The sequence below is a fragment of the Girardinichthys multiradiatus genome, chromosome 18, assembly GCF_021462225.1.
Source record: "Girardinichthys multiradiatus isolate DD_20200921_A chromosome 18, DD_fGirMul_XY1, whole genome shotgun sequence".
Taxonomy (NCBI): Eukaryota; Metazoa; Chordata; class Actinopteri; order Cyprinodontiformes; family Goodeidae; genus Girardinichthys; species Girardinichthys multiradiatus.
In genome coordinates, this window is record NC_061810.1 from 22,626,579 (window position 1) to 22,649,595 (window position 23,017).

Below are 23,017 nucleotides of genomic sequence, written 5' to 3' on the forward strand. Positions count from 1 at the left end.
CCAAAATTCTTATCTCACGAAATTAGCATATTTCATCCGACCAATAAAAGAAAAGTGTCTTTAATACAAAAAACGTCAACCTTCAAATAATCATGTACAGTTATGCACTCAATACTTGGTCGGGAATCCTTTTGCAGAAATGACTGCTTCAATGTGGCGTGGCATGGAGGCAATCTGCCTGTGGCACTGCTGAGGTCTTATGGAGGCCCAGGATGCTTCGATAGCGGCCTTTAGCTCATCCAGAGTGTTGGGTCTTGAGTCTCTCAACGTTCTCTTCACAATATCCCACAGATTCTCTATGGGGTTCAGGTCAGGAGAGTTGGCAGTTCAATTGAGCACAGTGATACCATGGTCAGTAAACCATTTACCAGTGGTTTTGGCACTGTGAGCAGGTGCCAGGTCGTGCTGAAAAATGAAATCTTCATCTCCATAAAGCTTTTCAGCAGATGGAAGCATGAAGTGCTCCAAAATCTCCTGATAGCTAGCTGCATTGACCCTGCCCTTGATAAAACACAGTGGACCAACACCAGCAGCTGACACAGCACCCCAGACCATCACTGACTGTGGATACTTGACACTGGACTTCTGGCATTTTGGCATTTCCTTCTCCCCAGTTTTCCTCCAGACTCTGGCACCTTGATTTCCGAATGACATGCAGAATTTGCTTTCATCCGAAAAAAGTACTTTGGACCACTGAGCAACAGTCCAGTGCTGCTTCTCTGTAGCCCAGGTCAGGCGCTTCTGCCGCTGTTTCTGGTTCAAAAGTGGCTTGACCTGGGGAATGCGGCACCTGTAGCCCATTTCCTGCACACGCCTGTGCACGGTGGCTCTGGATGTTTCTACTCCAGAGTCAGTCCACTGCTTCTGCAGGTCCCCCAAGGTCTGAAATCGGCCCTTCTCCACAATCTTCCTCAGGGTCTGGTCACCTCTTCTCGTTGTGCAGCGTTTTCTGCCACACTTTTTCCTTCCCACAGACTTCCCACTGAGGTGCCTTGATACAGCACTCTGGGAACAGCCTATTCGTTCAGAAATGTCTTTCTGTGTTGCAGGATATATTTAGCCACAGTCATCATGACAATATCACAGTGTGTGATGCTGCAATCACAATAGAGAACCCGGATGCAGTATTTAGTTGGCTGTAATATGTGAGGTGACATAAATTGGACGTTTGCTGTACTTTACGCCCACACCTGATACAGATCTTTGTGAAGATGATCAGAAAGCTCAGGAGCATGGTGGGAACCTTGTGGTGATGGAAAAGAAACAATGGTGAGACAAATGTGTCTTAATCACAATCCATATTGACATTGAAGTATATAAGAAGATAGCAATGCCATGTTTTTCTAATATGCAGCCCTACTAATAAGACAATTGAAGAAGAGCACTGTGACAAATGAAACATCCTCAAAGACAGTTATACTGAACATGTCAGCTATGTACTGCAGGGAAGATACTCATAGCTGCTAACTACTCCATAGAGTCTTACTTTATGTCATTTATAATAAGTCTGTTGCAGGGTTATAACAGGGTTATCAAAAATGAATGAAACGATAATGTTTACTACAAGTTTAGTCGATCAATAACTTTTTGCTTGACTGCAGTGAACTGTTATTATGTGTGTGTTTGTGTATAGACCTGGCTCTGGGTGTCCGGTCCACTCTGTTTCTACTGCGTGGAACGTTTCTACCGCTACACCCGAAGTAGTGCCCCCGTTACTATAGTGGCCGTCATCAGGCATCCTTGTAATGTCATTGAGTTGCGCATGCTGAAGAAGAACTTCAAAGCTCGACCTGGACAGGTGAGAGGACGTGTTGTCATTACTAAGCATTTCCTTTTATTGCTTCTCGGATGTATTTCTAGAGAGAAGGAGAACGGTCACAGTGAGCTCGTTGCTCGAGGATGAAACAATGAGTGGGGCAACAAAAAGTTTGCACACTTTATTCAATAAATTATTACTATTAATTGTTGTTCACAATTAGTGCGTTGCCTTAATAGTTATATTTAATGGTATAGTTGGTCATATTTGTTTTTTTTTACTTTGTTTCTATATTACAAACAGCATTAAAATGCTCTTAATGCAAAATATATAATGCAAAATACATAAACAAAGAAATATATATTTTTTTTGCATTAACATGCTGTGGTTCTATTTTGCGCCTTTTAAATAAAAATATATTTATATTTATATTAGGGCTAAAATAGCTTGCTCTTCGAAATATGCGCATTTTCAACAGCTCTTTTGCACGGCTTATAGAGGTGAACGGATCGTGAAGACTTCCTTCAAAGGGTCCCTTCAAAGAGCCATAAATCCCATCATTAACAGTATCCCATAGTCCCTGGCTGTGTCGTTCGCCACGCTGGCCCGCAAAATGAGGACAGCAAAAGTTGGGAGAAAGTGCCAGAATGCAATTTGGGATTTGTTTGATAAAAGCAAGTGTGTTGTAGTAGAAACGGGAGATCAAATATGTGGAATGGGGAAAAAACTCCACAAATCTAATTTGAGAAGTATGCACAAGAGGGCTAATTACAAGTACCATGACAAGCTAGCCTCTCTGAGGAGCTCCCCTGAAAGAGGAGTCACATTGTGGCCAGGTAGCACCAGAAAAGAAGCAACCATAATGTAGAGTTTTCACCATCTACCGAGCTGCTGGCCAGTTAATACACAGGAACACCTCAAGAAGAAAGATGCATTGATAAATATGTTTTATTGATGCTGGGATGTCCACACAAATATGTGATTGGGATTAATTTTACATTATATTGTGTAGTATTACATTATTTAATATTATAATCACATTAGTCCTTAGTCTATGAAGCATTTTCAGCAGCTGCAGTATTACACACATTTTGCAGTTAAAGCTGCTGTCTTGTGGACTGTTGAAAATGATGTCTTGTGTTGAGTCTTACATATATGCTTAATTGCATACCTTTTTGAATCCTGCACCTAAAAATGAAGTATGAAAATATTTTAAAATGTACAAGAACAAATGAAAACAACAATAAAACTAGGCATTAATAAAAAAATAACAGATAAAAACTAGCAAATCCACTCTAAAACGAGAAAACAAGTCAACGAAATAAACTATAAGGAAAAATGCAAAACTATTATAACATTGGTTGTTACTGTAATGTGTCTTATCCATTATCTCTACATGCCCCATCTTGGATTTTACATTTAACCTGTTCCCTCATCCTGTCATGTCCTTATCTTTTTCCCAGTATATTGTCCTTAACTGTCCAAGTGTGTCTTCATTTGAGAACCACCCCTTCACATTGACAAAGGTAAGACCACCTAACCCTGATGCATTCCTCACTCGTGACTGAACAGCAGCCCACAGACATGTCTGCATAAACACACGCTTGTTTTCGCAGGTACCTAATCTTTCCGTTTCTTCACAAAGAACAAGCACCTTTGGTCTTAGCCAGGGTCCCGCCTGCCTTATGTGGCTGTGACTAGATTGGCAGCAGAGTTGTTCAGGGATATTATGTTTCACTGTGTTTATTGATGTTTCAGATTTGCCTCACATTGCTCAAGAAAAACATTGCATAAGTATAGGATAAAGGCATAGCTTTTTGCTTATAAACACACTGATACACACATACTGAGAGACTTGATGATTGTTGTGTTTATACTTACAGTGCCTACTAAAAGTATTCATGAACATTTTTATATTTTGTCCCATTATAACAATAAACTTGCAAGTATTTTAGTGAGATTTTATTTGATAGACCAAGACTAGATGGAAGACTGTTTAAACAACGATCTCAAAACTAAATTAGTAAGGCACAGCTGCAAACCTACCAAAACATGGCCAGTCAAGGAGGGTAATACTTAGATAAGCAGCCAGAGACCCAGGGTAACTCTGGAGGAGCTACACACATACTAAGCTCAGAGGAGACACTGTACATTGCTCTAAACACACCATTCCTACAGGGAAACATAGTTGTAGCAGTGTCATCCCCACAGCGTGTAGGAATGACATTCTTCATCAGGGACAGCAAAGCTGGTCAGAATAAATGGTAAGACGGATAGAGGTAAATACTGGGGTTGGACAATGAAACTGAAACACCTGGTTTTAGACCACAATAATTTATTAGTATGGTGTAGGGCCTCCTTTTGCGGCCAATATAGTGTCAATTCATCTTGGGAATGACATATACAAGTCCTGCACAGTGGTCAGAGGGATTTTAAGCCATTCTTCTTGCAGGATAGTGGCCAGGTCACTACATGATACTGGTGGAGGAAAACGTTTCCTGACTCGCTCCTCCAAAACACCCCAAAGTGGCTCAATAATATTTAGATCTGGTGACTGTGCAGGCCATGGGAGATGTTCAACTTCACTTTCATGTTCATCAAACCAATCTTTCACCAGTCTTGCTGTGTGTATTGGTGCATTGTCATCCTGATACACGGCACCGCCTTCAGGATACAATGTTTGAACCATTGGATCCACATGGTCCTCAAGAATGGTTCGGTCCTTGGCAGTGACGCGCCCATCTAGCACTAGTATTGGGCCAAGAGAATGCCATGATATGGCAGCCCAAACCATCACTGATCCACCCCCATGCTTCACTCTGGGCATGCAACAGTCTGGGTGGTACGCTTCTTTGGGGCTTCTCCACACCATAACTCTCCCGGATGTGGGGAAAACAGTAAAGGTGGACTCATCAGAGAACAATACATGTTTCACATTGTCCACAGCCCAAGATTTGCGCTCCTTGCACCATTGAAACCGACGTTTGGCATTGGCATGAGTGACCAAAGGTTTGGCTATAGCAGCCCGGCCGTGTATATTGACCCTGTGGAGCTCCCGACGGACAGTTCTGGTGGAAACAGGAGAGTTGAGGTGCACATTTAATTCTGCCGTGATTTGGGCAGCCGTGGTTTTATGTTTTTTGGATACAATCCGGGTTAGCACCCGAACATCCCTTTCAGACAGCTTCCTCTTGCGTCCACAGTTAATCCTGTTGGATGTGGTTCGTCCTTCTTAGTGGTATGCTGACATTATCCTGGATACCGTGGCTCTTGATACATCACAAAGACTTGCTGTCTTGGTCACAGATGCGCCAGCAAGACGTGCACCAACAATTTGTCCTCTTTTGAACTCTGGTACGTCACCCATAATGTTGTGTGCATTTCAATATTTTGAGCAAAACTGTGCTCTTACCCTGCTAATTGAACCTTCACACTCTGCTCTTACTGGTGCAATGTGCAATCAATGAAGACTGGCTACCAGGCTGGTCCAATTTAGCCACGAAACCTCCCACACTAAAATGACAGGTGTTTCAGTTTCATTGTCCAACCCCTGTACATCACAGGGCTAGAATAAAATTAGGCCACACAAGAGTTGATATTTGGGTGAAGGTTCGCCTTCCAGTAAGCCACCAATCCTAAGCATACAACCAGAGCTGCAATAAAATGGTTTGGATCAAAGCTTAATGTGTTTCACTGGCCTAGTCAAAGTCCAATTAAGAATATGTGGCAGGGACTGAAAACTGGCTTAGCTGGAGCTATTTTCCTTTCAAGATTAGAGAAGAATCTCTAAATAGGATGACAGATCACATAAAATCCCATTAAGATACATAGTAGGTTTTGGTTATAAAATGGCAAATGTAGAAAGACTCAGTGGTTATGAATATGTGTATTAGTGTTGGTGTTGTATGGTGTTTGAGACTCACTGTGACATAGAGCAGACTGACCCCTGAGGCTGGTAATACAGTCTGCCAACAATGAGGTAGTGTGCGCGCTGTTAAATTTAATGAAAAGAGTTGCAGCCCAGTACTGCATACCTTTTTTTTGGACTGTGTGCACATTTAAATCTCACATGGCAGCTGTACATCTTTGTGTGCGTGTGCTGTTTTGTACTTAACATCAACCAACACTGTGGGAATAATTGTAACTTACTCTTTAACTTCTAACAGTGCCCCACAGTGAAGGAGACTTTCGGGATCCATCTGCGAGTCGTGGGAGACTGGACTGGTACTATCAACATTAACACACACACACACCAAAGAGAACTTAGTTAATGTTACAACCACGGATTTGCACTTTTCTCTTGGGAGGATACATTTCTAAGAAGATTTCTTAAAAGCATTTTATGTACATCAATGTGTGATATGTAGGAACCTTACATTTACCGCAGCATTGTTCCCCTGGTTTTATTGTTCTGCTGGAAAACTCGATTAGGCGCACAGTCACAAATGCATACAATGGATTGTTGTTACAGGGAAACATATTTTTTTCTAAAATACAAATCTCAAAATGGGACTCCTAATATATTTTCTGCTTTAAACTAGTTTGAACAAAATTAAAACTCATATGGATCAAGAGAAGCTCTGCTTTGCAGCCAGATCCTAAGGAGGTGGGTTTCAGAGGAAGCTATGGCCGCAGGGAGAATGTGCATTTGCCTGCACTTGCTGTTGTTCACATTCATGCTTACATCCTTTCAGCAGACAGAAAGGGAAGCTGCTTTGTTTGTGTTGGCCCCTTGATATAACATTACGACACGCTGTAAAGAAAATGGAGAGCAATGAATTGGGATGTGTTGAAAACCCAGCCTCTGCTCTCATCTCCTCAGAGCGCTTCACACAGCTGCTACTTCCTCAGCCAAGGATGGACTTGGAGATTCTTCCCGTGGTCCAACAGAGGACATACCCCAAGTAGGTTTCTGTGTGTCAGTGGCTGTGAGAATGAAATGTGGGGCAGGACTAGCGATGAAGGCTGTGGATCACACAAAGGTCAAAGATTTTTGACCTGCAAACCACACATTCTGCTGTTTGTAATCTTTTGTTGGGGTCCTAACAGGCAGCATTAAAGGGATAGATGAGATCTCAGGAGTTGGAGGGAGGGAAAGGGGGTTTCTGATAGCCAATCAAAGCTAAGCAAAATGTCCAAACTCCTAAACCCTCTCCCAGTATTAAACACAGTGCACCAAAGTGCCCTCTTGTGGCCAAAAGTGGTCATAATGGTTCCCCTTACAGCACTTCCTGGAAGATTTTGGGGTTGTGAACACACTGTTCAGTCGTTCCTGTATTTGACAGCACTAGTGAACAAATATTAAAACAGCATATTGCTTTTTGTGTTGATTGTTTTTAGCATGACCCAAGTGTATTAGAAGCGGTTATGGGTCTGTGTGTGTGTGTGTGTGTGTGTATTCTTGTACTTGTTGCTGAGTGAGAACCATTTTTCGTATTTTTATCGCAAAGTGAGGACATTTTGACAAAGTGAGGACATTTTCCTGGTCCTCACTTTTTCAAATTCCGTTCTTGGGACAGAGGTTAGGTTTAGGACTAAGGTGTGAATTGAGTTATTGTTAGGGTTAGGTATTAACTGGTTAGGGTTAGTGTTAGGTTCAGGGTTAGGCACTAAAAATCAAGGAAAATGAATGGAAGTCAATGGAAGTAACCGAAAAGTCCTCATAAAGATAGTAAAACACGGATGTGTGTGTGTGTTCCTGTTTTGGCATCACAGTGAGAACCATTTTCCCGAATTGAGGACCGTTGGAGGACATTTCGCTGGGCCTCACAACCTATTTTGCTAACGGTTAGGTTTAGGACTAAGGTGTGAATTGACTTTAGATTAAGGTTAGGGTTAGGCATGCACTGGTAATGGTTAGGTTTAGGGTTATTGTCAGGGTTAGGGCATAGAAAGGGTTGAAAATGACAGAAAATCAATGGAGGTCAATGGGAGTCAACACATGGTCCTCACTACATATAGCAAAACAAGAGTGTGTGTGTGTGTGTGTGTGTGTGTGAGAGAGAGAGATTTAACCTTTATTTAGGTTAAATGGTTTATTTTACTATTGTAAAGACTTTTACGGTATACCTGTGTACATCACTTATTCTTTGTAGAATTTTCTGCAAATTACATTTTATGTCAATTGTATCTCAATTATATTCAAGTAAAATTTTATCTGCCATATTTGTTTTGAAATTGTAGCTCAGACAGAGCACACATGACACAATATGCTGTCACTGTGAGGTACAAGCACAGCAGTAAATTATTGAAAATCCAGCCGAAGTCCAAAGAAACACTTTGAAAGACCCTAGGAAACTAAAAAAGTATTTATCAAGGCCTCTTTAAAAGATTATGGGAAAATCTGAATCCTTAGAAGGCAATTAAAAAGAAATTGGATTGGTTAAACATTTGCAGTGCCATATATTATAGTACTTTCTTGACTGACTGTGTTTGTACTTCTGTTCATGTTTCTGATCAGGCTTTACATTGATGGTCCATTTGGAGGTCCGTCTGAGGAGGTTTTCAACTACGATGTCAGCCTTTGTGTTGCTGGAGGAATTGGTGTCACGCCGTTTGCCTGTGTACTGCATGCTCTGCTGTGAGTTGTAGAAACAGAAATCTGATAACAAACAACAAATGATCACAAGCATTCATGTGCTCCTGTCCATCCTTTCTCCTCCTGTGGTCCACCCAGTGATGGCTGGAGTCGCTTCAGGTTACAGAGGCTGTACTTTGTGTGGGTCTGCAGGGAGCTTCAGTCATTCTACTGGTTTGCAGAGCTGCTATGTGCCCTTCATCAAAAGGTCATGACCAAATCTCTGTTCCTGGTTTATTAAATGCAGCTGCATCATAATGTCATAAATTCAACTGGAATGATTGTATAGAGCACAGGACGTTCCGAGGTTAAAAAAGCAAAATAAATGCTGTAGCCCTTGTGACTCTAAGGGTCTTATCACCATAAACCAAAATTAAAATAAACATATAAAAGCCTTTACTCTGATATTTCTTATGTAGTACAAAATGATAAAAATATAATACTGAGCATTGTATTTTACCTCTATCCATTACATTATTACCAATATTGTCCATGTTTATGTTTCTTAACCAGCTTTGGCAGGAGAACAGACCGGACTACTTTAATATGAAACTGTATGTCAGTCAGACAGACAATCTGCAGGTAAGCATGGCACACTTTAGTTTTAAAAATGCATTATTGTTTAATTGTTGCACATTTCTTGATTTTTGTTCTTTAACTGTGTATTTTGTTTTCGCATTGCCCACTAGAGGGCAGTGAATCACAGAGAAACATAAGCTGCAGCATAAACTTCAAACTTTTTTCACTTAGACTGATTTCTTAAAAGTATTTAAAAATGTTTCCCCTACATATGTCACTTTTGTGCTGACATTGATATGAAAACATTAAAATAATAGTAGAAAGGGTTCACTTTCACTTTCATTCAAATAATAATAAAATGGCCACAGAGAGTAATCAAGCGGTATCTTTTCAGACACACAAGCAATAAATATTTTCCTTTTTTTACTAATCAAAAACGAGAAAGGTGCAAATAATAAATAAATAAATGTGGTAAAAACACCAGGGTGAGAGGTGGTTGGTAGTTCTATAGGTCTCTGCGGTATTGTGTACATCTCCTTGTTAGTATAGTGGTGAGTATCCCCGCCTGTCACGCGGGAGACCGGGGTTCGATTCCCCGACGGGGAGTGTTACATGTTTTTATTTTTTATTTTATGATGGCTTCCTGTTTCACTGCTCCAGGCAGTTTAAAGGAAACCATAACACCACATACCAGACCCAAACAGCCACTAAATGAAAGCTTAAGTACAGCCGTGTTTTACTGAAGTATTTCCAACAATAGCAAGCCATAGTTTCAGTCTTTCTGGTTTATGGAACATTCAAACTTTGACGCTGCACAGAGAAGCAGCTTTATTGTCTTTTTCCTAGCACAGGCCCGTATGAAGACAGGAAATCAGATAACACTTTTGTTTGCTGCGCTACACTGTGTTGACAGAGAGCTTTTGACCCGTAACGGGGTGTATGTGACCTCCCTTGAGGTGGAGTTGCGAAGGGAATTAAAAATGCATTGCTGGGCATAAAGACATGTGGCCCAAAGCTTTGTTTTGTCCAAATTCAAGCTGAATTACACAGAAGTGGGTTTCAGCTCCTCTAATCTTCTAAGGACAAAATACAAAGACAAACTTTGACAAATGTTAGTATTAATCCATTAGTTTAACAATCATTTTGACAGATCTTTGCTTTTAGGTCTCAACTTTAAACTGAAAAGTTTCAGGAATCAAGAAACAGGGTCAGTTATTTGTGCTTTTTATGCTGTAAATGTTTGTGTTTGTTCACCATATTTTCAAACATATGAAAGTATAATTTAAAAAATGAATTTAAAGCACTGTTGGTGACCACCAGAGGGTGTTGTAACCTTTGGAGGACATTTAAGCTCTAACACAGTGGTGTCCGAACCTTTCACACGTGGGCCAAAATAGCCAAGTTGAAATTACTCACGGGCCATAATTAAAACCTAAAGATAGATTTGTTATAAATTCTTTCCATTTTAACCTATTCAGCAATACATAAAGCATGCAAAACTTTAACTAAAGAAAGTAGAATAAAGAACAATAACAAAAAGTGTCAAATATCTGTATCCGCTCCATTTGTTGGAGGGCCAGATTTCTACCAGTCTTGAACTGCAGTCACAAATTATTCCAAGGGTTGCAAATGGACCCTGGGCTGCACTTTGGACACCATTGCTTTAATATCTTTTAAATCTCTTTGAAATTATGGTTGACAAACTAAATATTTTTCTTCACAAATAGGTCACAGGCAAATCAATTTCAGTTACTGTTAGGCATTATTTAATCAACCCAGAGGCAAGGAAGGATACAGAGTCAGTTTTACTTGCAGCAAGGGTAGCTCACACTCTGCAGTGCAGACTACAAAGTGTTGGCACCCCTCTCTCTTTATTTATACATGCTGGTTCACACACACTTCAACAAACATTCAGGGTGTGTGTGTGTTTGTGTGTGTGTGTGTGTGGGGGGGGTCAGAAAGGTTAGCGTTCATGTGTCTTGATTATAAACAAAGAGGGAGAGTGGGGACCTGGTACGAATAGCCCCTAGATGCTGCTGATAAAAGCATAACTCACTCCTCTCCCCATCTCCCTTTCTGTAACATGTAAGGAGGGAAAGGCACTTGGAGCAGACATGAGTGATAAACAATACAAAGGTTTTCAAACCCTAACAGTTACAAACCAGTTTGGATCAAGTAGATAAATCTGAGCTGTGTGCACTACTAATTTTATCTTCCCATCAACTCTGAGCAGTTTCCCTCTCCCTGACGAAGCTTTCCAAAAGCATGATGCTACCATCACCATGTTTTGCAGTGTGGATGGTGTGCTGAGGGTTATGGGGAGGGTGTTACTTTTAGGCCAGGCAATAAATGTTTTGTATGTAGGCCGTTTTATATCATGTGACCTGAGCAACGTCTTCCACATGTTTGCTGTGTCTTTTACATGGCTTGTTTTAAACTGTAAATGGAACTACTTTTAGCTTTCTTTCAGGAATGGCTTTTAGCGGCGCTTTTTAATGTGATGAGAGCAGATTTTTTACATTGCATATGACAGTTTTCTGCGAAAAGATTTTGTCTTGAAAGACTTGGTTTTTTTTTATTATAAAAGGTGATAAGTATACCAAACAAATGTTTATCTTCCTCTGGTGGCAACATGAGCATTTTAAAGCACCTTGAGAAGAACAATCAGTTTTTTGGTTTTGTTTTGTTTTACGTCTTTTTTCAGAGCATGTCTGAAGAGCGGTTCCGCCCACTTGCATCGAGGTTGCTGGTTGGTCGGCCGAGGTGGAAGCTTCTTCTTGATGAGATTGGAAAAAACAACAAACAGTGAGTATAAAAGGATATTTAATAGAAGAGCTGATTCAATGTCTTAAAAAACAACACAATTCCACCTTAAATTCCACCTTTTCTGTCTTTGGTTTCAGCAGGCGAGTTGGAGTTTTCTGTTGCGGACCCAAAGGCATCTCTAGGACTCTCCACAGGCTGTGCAACTCAGCCCGATCATGTGGGACAACCTTTGAATTCAACAAGGAGTCATTCAGCTGATTGAACATCACGGCTGGTTGGAGTGAATGAATGGATCTTCTTTCATTTTAGGGCAGGAGCTCTATCTGAAGTACATGTCTCAATACCTTGAGGATTTCTTCCTGTCAGGAGTCATCTGGCATTAAGAAAGCTGTCCAAAAAAACTCTAAGACAAAGATCAGCCTGACCTCAAGCTGAGCGCTTTATAGCTGCCTCAGCTTCAGGCATGGGATCCTGTCAGCATGAAGAAAAAGCCTCATGCTCAGAGCGTCCACTCCTAATCTTATGCTCTTCTCAAGCTTCGACGCAACCCTCTGTTGAGGATCTTTGTTTCTTCATGCTGGAGTCTAATATGAGAAAAATGTCTGACTCAACCTGCAAGATGATATCAAACCAGAGGGAATCCATTCTTCCAAGGGCCAAAAATGGTCCAAAAAAGGTGCAATCACTCAGGGAAGACACAGGCTGTTTTCATGCAAGCAGTGCAATGAAATGCTGAAATTAGGTTCATGCTACAATATATTTACCTTTTTTTTCATCCAAAGTGTCCCTATACGTAAATACTTCGAATATGTGATAGATGAGGCTCCCAGTCTGTCACCAAATACATGTTTTGTTAGTGTCTAGCCCCCTTATGCTTATTGAAGTTCAGAAAAATGCAGTTCTTACAGTAAATAAATCTTCCTCCCTCTTACCGATTTCTTCTTTTGTAGCTTTTTTTTGGTCACACTTAAGACAGTGAGACTAATTAACATTTAAGTTGTTCAAAAAAGAAGGGTCACTTCTAATAATTCATTACTTGATGATAAAAGTGCTTCAGCTGAACAATGTTTCAATCCTGACTTTTAGTCACAGTGCTGATGCAAGCATTTTTTTTGCAGCACCAGGTGGCTTTATTTTTTTATCATTTTTTTTAAGTAGGCAGACAGGAAGTGGAGAGAGAGGAAGACATGCAGCCAAGGTTCTCTGGAGTCGGGACTCGAACCCGGGACGGCTGCGTCAAAATCTGAGACCTCCTTATATGGCTCCCAGCTCCCACCGCTACGCCAAGCGCCGCGCCCAAATGCAAGCATTTTGTAGTTGTACGCTCCGAGCGTATCATAATCCACATCAATCCGATTTATACACTTGACAGCTCAGCAAAACCGTGTTTTTGTTCCTTTGTTCGTTAGGCTTAACTTGAGTTTGAATTTTAAACTTGTAATCATGTTGGTGCTGCTGAATGTTGGCCTTTAGACGCACCAGAACTGCCAACATTTTAAGCTGCTTCAGATTTGCTCTGATTTAAAAAGAAACGATTTAATACTGCAGACCAATTGCGTCCTGCAACAACTTTTCTCAGCAGTTATGTTATGACAGTAGTTGTGTGTAAGTCACTGACTTCAATAGCATTCATTCAAAAATGCCTAACCCGGGACCCCGATCCAGTAATTGAAATTGAACATTCATAGTTTAACTGAAAATAAATATTGAAGCTAATGAGAAAAGTGGGACAGGACATCAGCTCTATGTAGACTGCTTGCTATAAACTATGCTCCACACACCTTAGGAGGGTGTCACTGTCACTTTTATTTGAAAATAAAAACAAAATGGTGTTTAATTCATTTATGAGATGTTCACATGTTAAGATCTGAGGATTTTTCATATTTTTTTATGAGGAACAACTAAAATGCAGTTGTCACATTATATAGTCTTGTCTCGTCACTTCATTATTTATCCATTATTTTGTGTTCATTGTGCGCCAAAGGTTAACCATCACAAACCATCTTGAGCAGTTCTTCACAATTAATCCAGCCAGTTTGTTTCTTATTTATTTTTTTCTTGTGTCTATGAAATGTTTAATTAATAAGAGATTTGTCCCAATTAAGTTAAACTTAAGTCAAACTTATGAGCTCTGGCAGTTTTTAATTTTTTTATAAATGTTGGTTTAGTATTTCTTTTTCTGTATAGAAAGAGTACAAGTATTGATAAAATTATTGGTTACATAGCAAAATTAAAATGTTTACAGTTGAAGCCACATGTTCGCATACACTGTATAAATATACCTGTTTTAGACCAAAAGGTAATCAGGACTTTGTGATGGCCACTCCAAAACTTGGACTTTGTTGTGCTTAAGCCACTTTGTGGTGTAATATGGTGGTATGATCATTTGGAAGACTCATCTCTTTTGTCTTCCTCTCTGAGTGGCTTTTTAGCCCTTGTCGGTACAGGACTTATTTCACTGTGAATAGTGACATTCTCTAACCAGCTTCAGTCAGCATCTTGATAAGGTCTATTGCTTTTATCCTGGAGTTAATTCGCACATTTCCCATTTAACAGGTTCATCTCAGGGACAGAGAACCCATCTTCCTCCTGAAAAATACATTGTCTGGATATTACCATGCTGTTTATACTCACATATTGTTGTTTGAACAGATTAATGTTGCACATCAGACATCTGGAAATTGTCTTATTTAATGTCTGACTGTGAGAAAAAACAAAAACATCTTTACACCGTGTATGTAAACGTATGGTTTCAACTGCAATTAAAAAGTACATTTCTTTTTGTAAGGAGAATTTCTTTAGTTTTTTTTGTCTCTCAAAATGTAGTTAGTATTTAATTTAAATGCATGTAAAATGTTACATTGTTAATTTCCCTGCCATGGTAACTTCTATTTTAAAGAACAATCCAAAGTATGGAAAGAGATTTTTTAATTTATTGTACTCTGATTACATTCATTGTGTCTATTGTTATCCAACATAAGATCAGAGTTTGTGGAAGTTACTTTGGCATCAACACAACATTTGATGGCTACAAATCTGTAATCTTACATGTGAAACCAAAATAAAGTGAATCGATTATGAAACTGTTTGGGTGGATAATTCTGTAGCAACTAAATGATAAAACACGATTAAACAGCATTGCAGTCAGATTTCTACTGCTAAATAAGTGAAGGTTAGATTTTTTTTTACTATTTTAAATAAACAATCATCTCTGGGTAAATCTTTTTAATCAACTTTGTTGCATTTTCAACACAAAATCACAGAATAGTAACACAATTCATGATACATCTGGGCATTATTCCAACACTTCATTTGCTTTTGTAATATGAGGCATTTTATCACACTGGGATACTTTAGCACCATTGTTAGCTCTCAAAGGTTACGATTTATCTTCTCAGCACTAAAGTACAGTGCAGAGCTGCATGATCAGAGGACTTTCCCAGCCCTAGTTTGGAGTTTCTTCGAGATGCTTGGACAGAGAAAATCCTGATTTGAAATTATATGCAGAAAAGCAGGTTGGACCTCAGTTTTTATATCAAAAAGGCCAGAGAGTGTGTTCAAGTTTCTTTGCTGATGCTGCGATCCTAATAATTTATCATAAGGAGGAAATCAATGTGACATTAACCTTTAACTTTAAGAGTAAACAGAATTACTCTTAAGTTGTAGTAAAATTTAAATATGAGATAAATAGTAGTTATGTTCAAGTTACTGAGAAAAATATTAAAATTGGATTGTAACAGAACAATCAAGGAAAAAAAGTATTCAACAAGTTTTCAGTGCAGATGTCTGAAAGTCAAAGACAATGCTCACATATATCAGGTGAGGTTGGAAATATGTGTTTTATTCTCTTTAATGATGCTTTACACGCTCTTCTGTACCTGCTTCTATTACCAGACTCGTTGTAACTGCATGCGTTGCATCGGATTGGCCTTTTTTAAATAGAATGTATCCTAAATGGTTTGAACTTTCACATTCAAATGTTTTGATAATGTCTGTTTTTGTTAAAGAGTGGTTTGATATGACGATGAGCCTTCCTCTGAGCTGCTCTGCAGCAGTGGCTGCCTCTCTCCGTAGCTCAACGCCCTCTTCCTTCTCTGGTTCCGCTTCCACCTCCTTCTTGCGACGACTATCAGAGCAGCCATAATCGAAGCAATCAAAGCTCCCAGGATCCCGGCCCCCAGCAGCCACTGCCAGATTTCCTGGGCTTGCTGCAAGTAGGGGGTCAAAAACTCCTGAACAAACCTCTGACCTGTGGAGATGGAGAGGGGATTAGATGCAACTAGGAGTAAAAGAGGTACCAAAAACACATTTAGTTGATATGTTTAAAGTTATGCACTAACCTGGATCCAACAGGTAGGCATACTCATATCCTAATGCTTTGTTGGACAGAAAGTAGTCTCCGTTTCTGTAGAGGGGTAGGAAAGGTATCATGTAGTAGCCGTCATTATGCCCAATAGGGGCATTGGCTCGTGGGTAGATGCTCCTGGGAGGCTGGTGGGTCCTGAGCCAGCGCTCAAAGATGCTACAAAGGACAAAATGTAGTAAACAAAAGGAAAATAAATGTGGTTGATTGTTCAAATAGATAATTGTGAGCATCGTGCATCAATAAATGATGCAACATGGTGATAAACACTATGGGTTGGGCATGGGTTACCTGTCAATGAAGGCATGGTGAAGCAGGAATATGGGGTCGTTGGCTGAACCCTGGACGGAGGACATGGAGCCGTTCATGAAGACGTGCAGGGAGTTGTGCATGGTGCTCTGGCCTAGTACTGCTTGCCCGGTCTCAGGGCTGGCAAATCCTGTAGGAGTCCATACAAACAGGTTACATATAGTTAAAGATAATGGATAAATAATAACAAAATGGAGAAAATATCAGGTGTAAGCAAGATAGAATACAGTAAATCACATGGGGAGAAAGATGAGCTTTGTAGAAAAAACTGAGAAGGACTTAAAGGATAGTGAGGAAGTGCATAAAATATATGCAGACAGTCTGACACCATTAAAGGTTATTCTCCTCCCCAGAATACACTGAACAATCTGAAAGGCCTTTAGAAGGTAAATAGCAGTTATTTCTAAAAACTATGAAAGCTACTGTATGCAAAGTCGAATCCCATTGTGATGACTTAGATATTTTGAAAGTTCATTGGAGTTGTTTTGAACAGAAAGTAGAAAAACCATTCTATGGTGTATATATAAATGTCATGTTATAAGGTATGCTTTCAGACTTATTCTAATTTAGGTTTTTGCACCTAAATGTGACAAAGCAGCCACCATGTTTGACAGTAGGTATGATGTTCATTCTATTAAATTGTGTTTTAGTTTTATGTCAGATGTAAAGCGACGTGCACCTTCCAATCCCCCCCCAACGACCCTTTGTTTCTTTAGTCCACAAAATATTTTCCCAAAAGTCTGGAGCATCATCAGGATATGTTTAGGCACACATGAAATGTACATTTATGTTCTTTTTGGTCAGCAGTGGTTTTGGCCATTTTTGCCCGGTCTCTTTCTTATTGTTAAATATGAACACTGACCTTAACTGAGGCAAGTGAAGTCTGTGTGGTGCTTTAAATGTTCTATGTTATTTAGCAAACCCAAGCATGATTCCTTCAAAAATCATAACACAATAGGACCAAAAGAATATTTAAAAATGACATTTAGTTGGATAGATATTTTAAACTAACTTTTTTGTTTTAGTTTAGGTATCCATGTTTATAGGTTTGTTCTACGTGAAACTGAACAATCCTGTTTTACTAAATAAAGATAAATATATTGTAGGTGAAGCTTAGGACCATGGCTCTACCTTTTCTCTTTCTGCCCTCTGCCCACCTACATAATCCAGTGTTCTGTACCCCCTTCATTACTTTTCCATAATATGTAAGATAGCAGGCGTCTAGAGTAGGTGTTTAACTCACAAGAGTGTAAAGTGATTTTTTGTATGTTTACCCTCCAGGACGTTTCTAAAGCTCATGTTGGCAAATCGGTCCATGTTTCCTGTCTCGTACTCGGGAAGGCCCACAGCGAAGTCCACATCAGCTGTTGTAGGAAGTCTCGGCACACGGTTTCTATCGTGGTTGCCTGGATTACGCAACAGTGGACCCTCTCCAGTGGCATTGCACAAGGCTTCTCGGTTGTTGTACTCCTCTGGCTGCGAGCAGATCACCTAGACCACAAAATATACAAACACAAATGCTTCTTAAAACAATGTCAGTGAATAGTCTTTGAAACCTAGAATAAGAGTGGTCATATGAAGAGTAGCTGCATATATCTCCTAAGTAGCCTAGTGTTTATGATTTTGTTAATAGGAAAGAAAGCAGAAAGCGAATTTCTTCAAGATTTCTTCAACTGTTTTCTCCGGAATGGAGTCAGACTATGACAGATTTTCCTACCTTCCACGAGGAGAAGACCGAAGCAGGGCTGATGAGGTTGGGATTGAGGGAGTTGCGTCCGCCCATCAGAGCATCGGTGCACACTTCGCAAGACTGGGAGTTCCTCCAGTCCCAGTATGGGATGGTAAAGTTAAAATCTCCTGTTATTTTCCTTATCTCATTCTCCCAGTGAAGCAGGAAGACCCTGTGCCAGGGCAGAAATGCCGCGGATTCATGGGCAAAGTCGATGTCTCTCCAGACATTTCCTGGTCCCCCCAAAAAGGTGTCTCTGGAGACATAGTAGTGTATCCAGACAAACAGGTCGTAGGTGTTGATGTCAGAAAACTTGGGGTTCTCCCCATTTTCTCCCATCTCTGCTCTTGTTGCTGTAGAGATGACATAGTCAGGGTTGATGCTGTTTTTAGCCAAATTGAGGTAAGAGATGAACTTCTGCTGCTCAACAGTTGACATGGTCATGATGTTCCTGCGCACTGATTCTCTGTACTGGGCACAATTTGCACCCCAGTACCCAAACCTGCATTCTCCACAGTTAAACCCTCCATAGTTTCCAGCACAGCGACACGTCCGGTTGAAGAAAGCCAAAGGCCAGCGCTCTCTGTCATCAATCCCAGTGTGTGGGTACTGTGGCCCGTTGGGCTCTTCTGAGACCAGCACCTCAGTGCAGAACCCCCGGCCTGACAGGGCTCCACAAGGCGAGCTGTCTCCTTCCCAAATCGGACAGCACTCTTTAGTTCGCAGCCCCTCGGAGTTGGCACAGGGGCGAGGAAATTGGGATAAACAAACCCCCATCAGGTGCAGAAGGACAACAGACCCAAAAAAGTTCCTCATCATAAAAGTCACTTTGTTCTGAAACACAATGGTGGTACAAAGAAACAGAACCGGTTACCTTGGCAAACTTTTGCTGACGGAGTCAAACACAGAAAAGAAGCACTGATTAGTTGTTTCATTGGCAAGAAGTTACTTCTAGTTACTGCAAAAAGAGAAATACCAAATTAACAGAATAACTCTTCATCAAAAACAAGTTGAAAATGTAGATTATTTAAGAATCAATGTTAGATTTGGATAACCTACCATGTAAGCTCCTTCGAACCAGTCTTTCACACACCCAGGCAGCTCTCTACTGCTCTCTGCCTACTCATTCAGACGTTTTGGGGGCTGTCCTCTGAAAGAGTCAGTGATTTCATGCACACATTCACACACAGATTAATAAGAGCATCACATGCTCAGGATAATACTCTTCATTCCCTATTTCACTTTGTCTTTAGACTAGCTGACCTCGCCCTTTCGTACCTCAGGCAGAAGAGGGAGGTTTTGTGGTTATGTGTGCAGCATTCCAACCCCCTCCCCATCAGCCGCCCTCCGAGCCCCCAACCCTCTTGTCAAGGTCTGGGCAGAGATTTTCGGATGACCAACTCAATGTCTCTTTCTGAAAGTCAGAAGAAGAAATGAGTAAAGGTGCAAAAGAGGATTACTGATGTTTTACACTAATCAGAATCAGAATTCATGCTAATTTGACCCAAACATCCATAGGATTTATTTGTGATTGCCATGTTAGTTTCTAAATGTGTAAAAATCAGTTTGTTTCATTTTTTGCTCAGTCCCACCTGCATGTTAAAATTGAAGCAAACCTGTTTCCTGCATTTGAGCAAAGATCTTGAATCTTAGAAATTGCAACAAAGAGAAGACAATATTGCAAATATAATGAAAAGGTTGAATTTCTTTGTAAAGTCATAGAACATTGATTTAACTCAGATGATCCGAATCTTTCTGGGAGTTCTACTAGTTCATTTAAAATGGGTACAATGGTAAAAGAAAATGCAAGCAAAGTGCTGTACAAGTGTATAAAAATAGAAGATAAAAATAAGATAATAATAGCCATAAGCAATAAAATACAAGGTTGACAATATAAGCAATAAAATCAGTAATCAAAGGCATCATCAATGAAAGAAACAAGGGCTGGCCTAATGGTCGTGTTCTCTGGAATTAAAAGCCAGTTTAATAAGATGTGTTTTAAAATCATTTAAAGTTCCAGATGACCTCACAGAAAGAGGGAGACTGCTCTAGAGCCTAGGACCTGTGGCTAAAAAAGTTCTGTCTCTGCTGGTCACCAGTGGAGCCCTGGGAACAACTAAGAACTTCTGGTCCTGAGATCTTAGAGATCTACTGGAGATGTGTGGATGTAAAAGCTCTTTAAGGTAGGGATGTGCCAAACAATTTAGACATTTGAAAACTAAAAGCAAAACCTTAAAAACAATACTATAAAAAACAGGCAGCCAGTGGAAAGAATGAAAAATTGGAGTGACATCTTCATGTTGCCTTTTCCCCGTTAGCAGACGGGCAGCTGAATTTCTAACCATCTGAAGACAGTCTAGAAGTAATAAAATCATGAATAACCCTTTTAAGGGCATCATGAAAGGATAATCCTTGACTTTACTAATAAGCCTCAGATGATAACAGCTAGACTGGACTGCACTGGCTTGTTTATAGATTTAAAATCTGAGTCAAGGATATTGAAGAGTCCAGAGACCCAAAAGCATTGCTGCATCCTGTCAGCAGGTCAGACTTTTTGTCATTTGCAGCTGATGGGAAGCTAGACTTGAGATTAGGGTGGATTTTCACCTCCTAGCAGGACAATGACCATTAACATGCAGCCAGAGCTACAATTGAATCCATTAGATCAAAGAATAGTTATGTGTTAGAATGCCCCAGTCAAACTCCAGACAAATATCCAACTGAGAATGTGTGGCAAGACTTGAAAATTGTTGCTCACAGAAGGTCTCCATCCAGTCTGACTGAGCTTAGGCTATATTTCCAAGCATTGACACATTTGCAAAGGGAAAAAGGCATCTACAATTTGATTCTAAATATAGCCAAAAGTAAATGGTTTTGTTGGTTAAAGCTGTGTTATCTGCTGGCTGCATTGCAGTCAAAATCATCTTTTCATCTGAAGAACTTTCTGGTATGTTTTGCTACATCATCTAACTGATCTGGAAAAAGTTAATGCAGGCCGAAGCAATTAGAACATCCATTTTTATTACTTTCTCCTTCAAACTCCTATATCAGGAGCTTACAGTTTCATCAATCAAAGGTAGAGATAGCCACAAACAAAATGCAAAGCAAAATTTTAGTTGCATTCAAGTCTCATCAACAATTTCCTTTCCAAATCAAATTTGTTTAATTTAGTACTACTCTATGCTCCTCTTGATGCTCCATCTCCTGTGGTGATTCTGTGATGAATGAGCATTTCTTGCTAAATAAATGAAAAAGGCAGGTACAGAGGCTTAACATTCCCCTGCATGGTGACAAGCACATTTTATTAAAAATGAGGACAGCAATTCAGACAGACAGCATCACAATTCAGAGTATTAATATCACAGGTGATTTACAGGGAGAGAGACAAAAACACATGCTTTGGCTGTCGTAAAAAAAAGTCATTGGAAAGATATATTACATACACAAAATTACACTATTCTCACTATATTTAAGTGTTTGACTTCAAATAAACGTTCATTATTCCTATTAATTTTTAGTTTTGATCCTTTTAGTTATTTTAATACAATAATGATAGCTAAAATATACAACAATGGCTGAATTTAGTAGTAGTTTTAAAATAGATTTTCTTAATGTACAGAAAATTAACTTTTTTAATGTTTTGCTCTGTTTAGTGTAACAACGGGAGTCTAACAAGTGATATTAACTGTTTGTCAGGCTATTAGCCCGGAACGCAGTGGAATGGCCCTTTAATAGTAGTGATAGATTACACTCTTTTAATTTTCAGTCCATTACTGTTTATGTTTTATGCAACTGGAAATAATTCCCAATATCCAAGCTTGAATTGCCTGTAAGCAAGGGAAATGTGTAGCAGCCTTCTTTTAGGCCAGCTAGCAGGCAGTGTGCAGCAACATAATGGTAAGGGGAACCCTGAGGAAACACCAAACACTCTGACATTTTCTTTGGCATCTCATTAAAATGAAATTAAGCCACAGGAACAATATCATACAAAATTGTAAAAGTTTGGGAACTGTCAGTTTATAAAACATGAATACACCAGTAACTGGACCAGGCCTTGTCTACACATCACAAACTTAGAAAAATCTATTTTTGAGTTGGATCTTTAGGCAGTTTTATAGCCCCATTATAGTCACAGATTGTTGAAGTATTTGTCCCATTTCTTAAAGACATGGCTTTAGTCTGCTGTAACTTAATTTTATTTATTTTTTTGCCTGTCTCTTCTTTATCCTTTTTTATTCTCAGTTTTCTCATTTTTAAGGATGCACTCCACAGTAGGCTGTCGTTGTCAGGTACAAGGACTTGTAAGGAAATGTACACCTAAGCCTTTCAGTGTTAATGATTCAATCTGGCTGTTTGGAAGTAGGCTATAGCTATAAAGTAGTTCTTTGCGTTTCTTATCCAAAATGTAAACAGGGGAAAATGTATGTGGTAATTACACTATAAAGCGCATAATAAAAATGATATATATAAACAATCAAACGCCTTCTTGTGTTATATAAGACATAGCAGAATGAGTTGTGTAATTAAAACCCCAGAAACACTCTCTGCATCCCTTCCACCACACGGTACGTGATGGTAAGCAACACAAGACGAGAGAGAGAGAGAGTCTGAGAGATTTGCCCCTACAGGCTCCAACTCCTCAGGTCCCACAGCCCACTACACAGTTCATAGTCATCTGTGCAAGGTCCAGGATCACAAGCCGCTCACATGCTGCTGTGTTCAGGCACGGGATGCAGCTTAGCTGGCTGCAGGAACTCAGTAGAGCGCACAGGAATGACCGTCACAGGATAAAGCCGCCCTCAGGGCTGCTCTGACAGCCGAGTACAGACACACTCTGTGCATTTCTTTCAGCTTACAAGGAATTTCAGTTTACAGCAATTCAGACCAGCGACTCCTTAATATTTCAGACACGATGTGACGCTCTTGAAGTTCAATTGAATATTTTTATATTCCTTAACCAGACACAAGAGGGCAGTATGAGCTATTTAAATAGGGGGA

At 39.9% G+C, this 23,017-nt stretch overlaps 2 protein-coding genes and 1 non-coding gene across 5 annotated transcripts in view; 2 read left to right on the forward strand and 1 right to left on the reverse strand.

Annotated features, from left to right (window-relative positions):
• LOC124884507 (NADPH oxidase 4) overlaps positions 1-14,701 on the forward strand; it is a 31,160-nt gene extending 16,459 nt beyond the window's left edge. The window contains exons 10-18 of one of the 2 annotated variants that reach the window (XM_047392448.1): positions 1,634-1,798; positions 3,220-3,282; positions 5,923-5,980; positions 6,579-6,660; positions 8,217-8,336; positions 8,433-8,541; positions 8,847-8,915; positions 11,557-11,657; positions 11,756-14,701. In XM_047392448.1, coding sequence (XP_047248404.1) covers positions 1,634-1,798; positions 3,220-3,282; positions 5,923-5,980; positions 6,579-6,660; positions 8,217-8,336; positions 8,433-8,541; positions 8,847-8,915; positions 11,557-11,657; positions 11,756-11,876 — 888 coding nt within the window. In that variant the 3' untranslated portion in view covers positions 11,877-14,701. The remainder of the gene's footprint in view (positions 1-1,633; positions 1,799-3,219; positions 3,283-5,922; positions 5,981-6,578; positions 6,661-8,216; positions 8,337-8,432; positions 8,542-8,846; positions 8,916-11,556; positions 11,658-11,755) is intronic. The other variant, XM_047392449.1, reaches the window with a different exon arrangement.
• Positions 9,387-9,458, forward strand: trnad-guc. The gene has a single exon. It is a non-coding gene; the product is annotated as a tRNA-Asp (tRNA).
• A 127-nt stretch (positions 14,702-14,828) lies between the features above and the next one.
• Positions 14,829-19,176, reverse strand: tyr (tyrosinase). Of its 2 annotated transcripts, none has more exons than XM_047392451.1 (6): positions 19,079-19,176; positions 18,008-18,977; positions 17,565-17,781; positions 16,273-16,420; positions 15,959-16,140; positions 14,829-15,867 (listed from the first exon to the last, which is right to left on the reverse strand). In XM_047392451.1, the coding sequence occupies exons 2-6, from the start codon at positions 18,836-18,838 to the stop codon at positions 15,620-15,622; spliced, it is 1,626 nt and encodes a 541-aa protein (XP_047248407.1). In that variant the 5' UTR covers positions 18,839-18,977; positions 19,079-19,176; the 3' UTR covers positions 14,829-15,619. The 2 variants fall into 2 exon arrangements, with proteins under 2 accessions (XP_047248407.1, XP_047248406.1); XM_047392450.1 differs by having other exon boundaries at positions 18,008-18,853; positions 19,079-19,172.
• Positions 19,177-23,017: the final 3,841 nt, after the last annotated feature.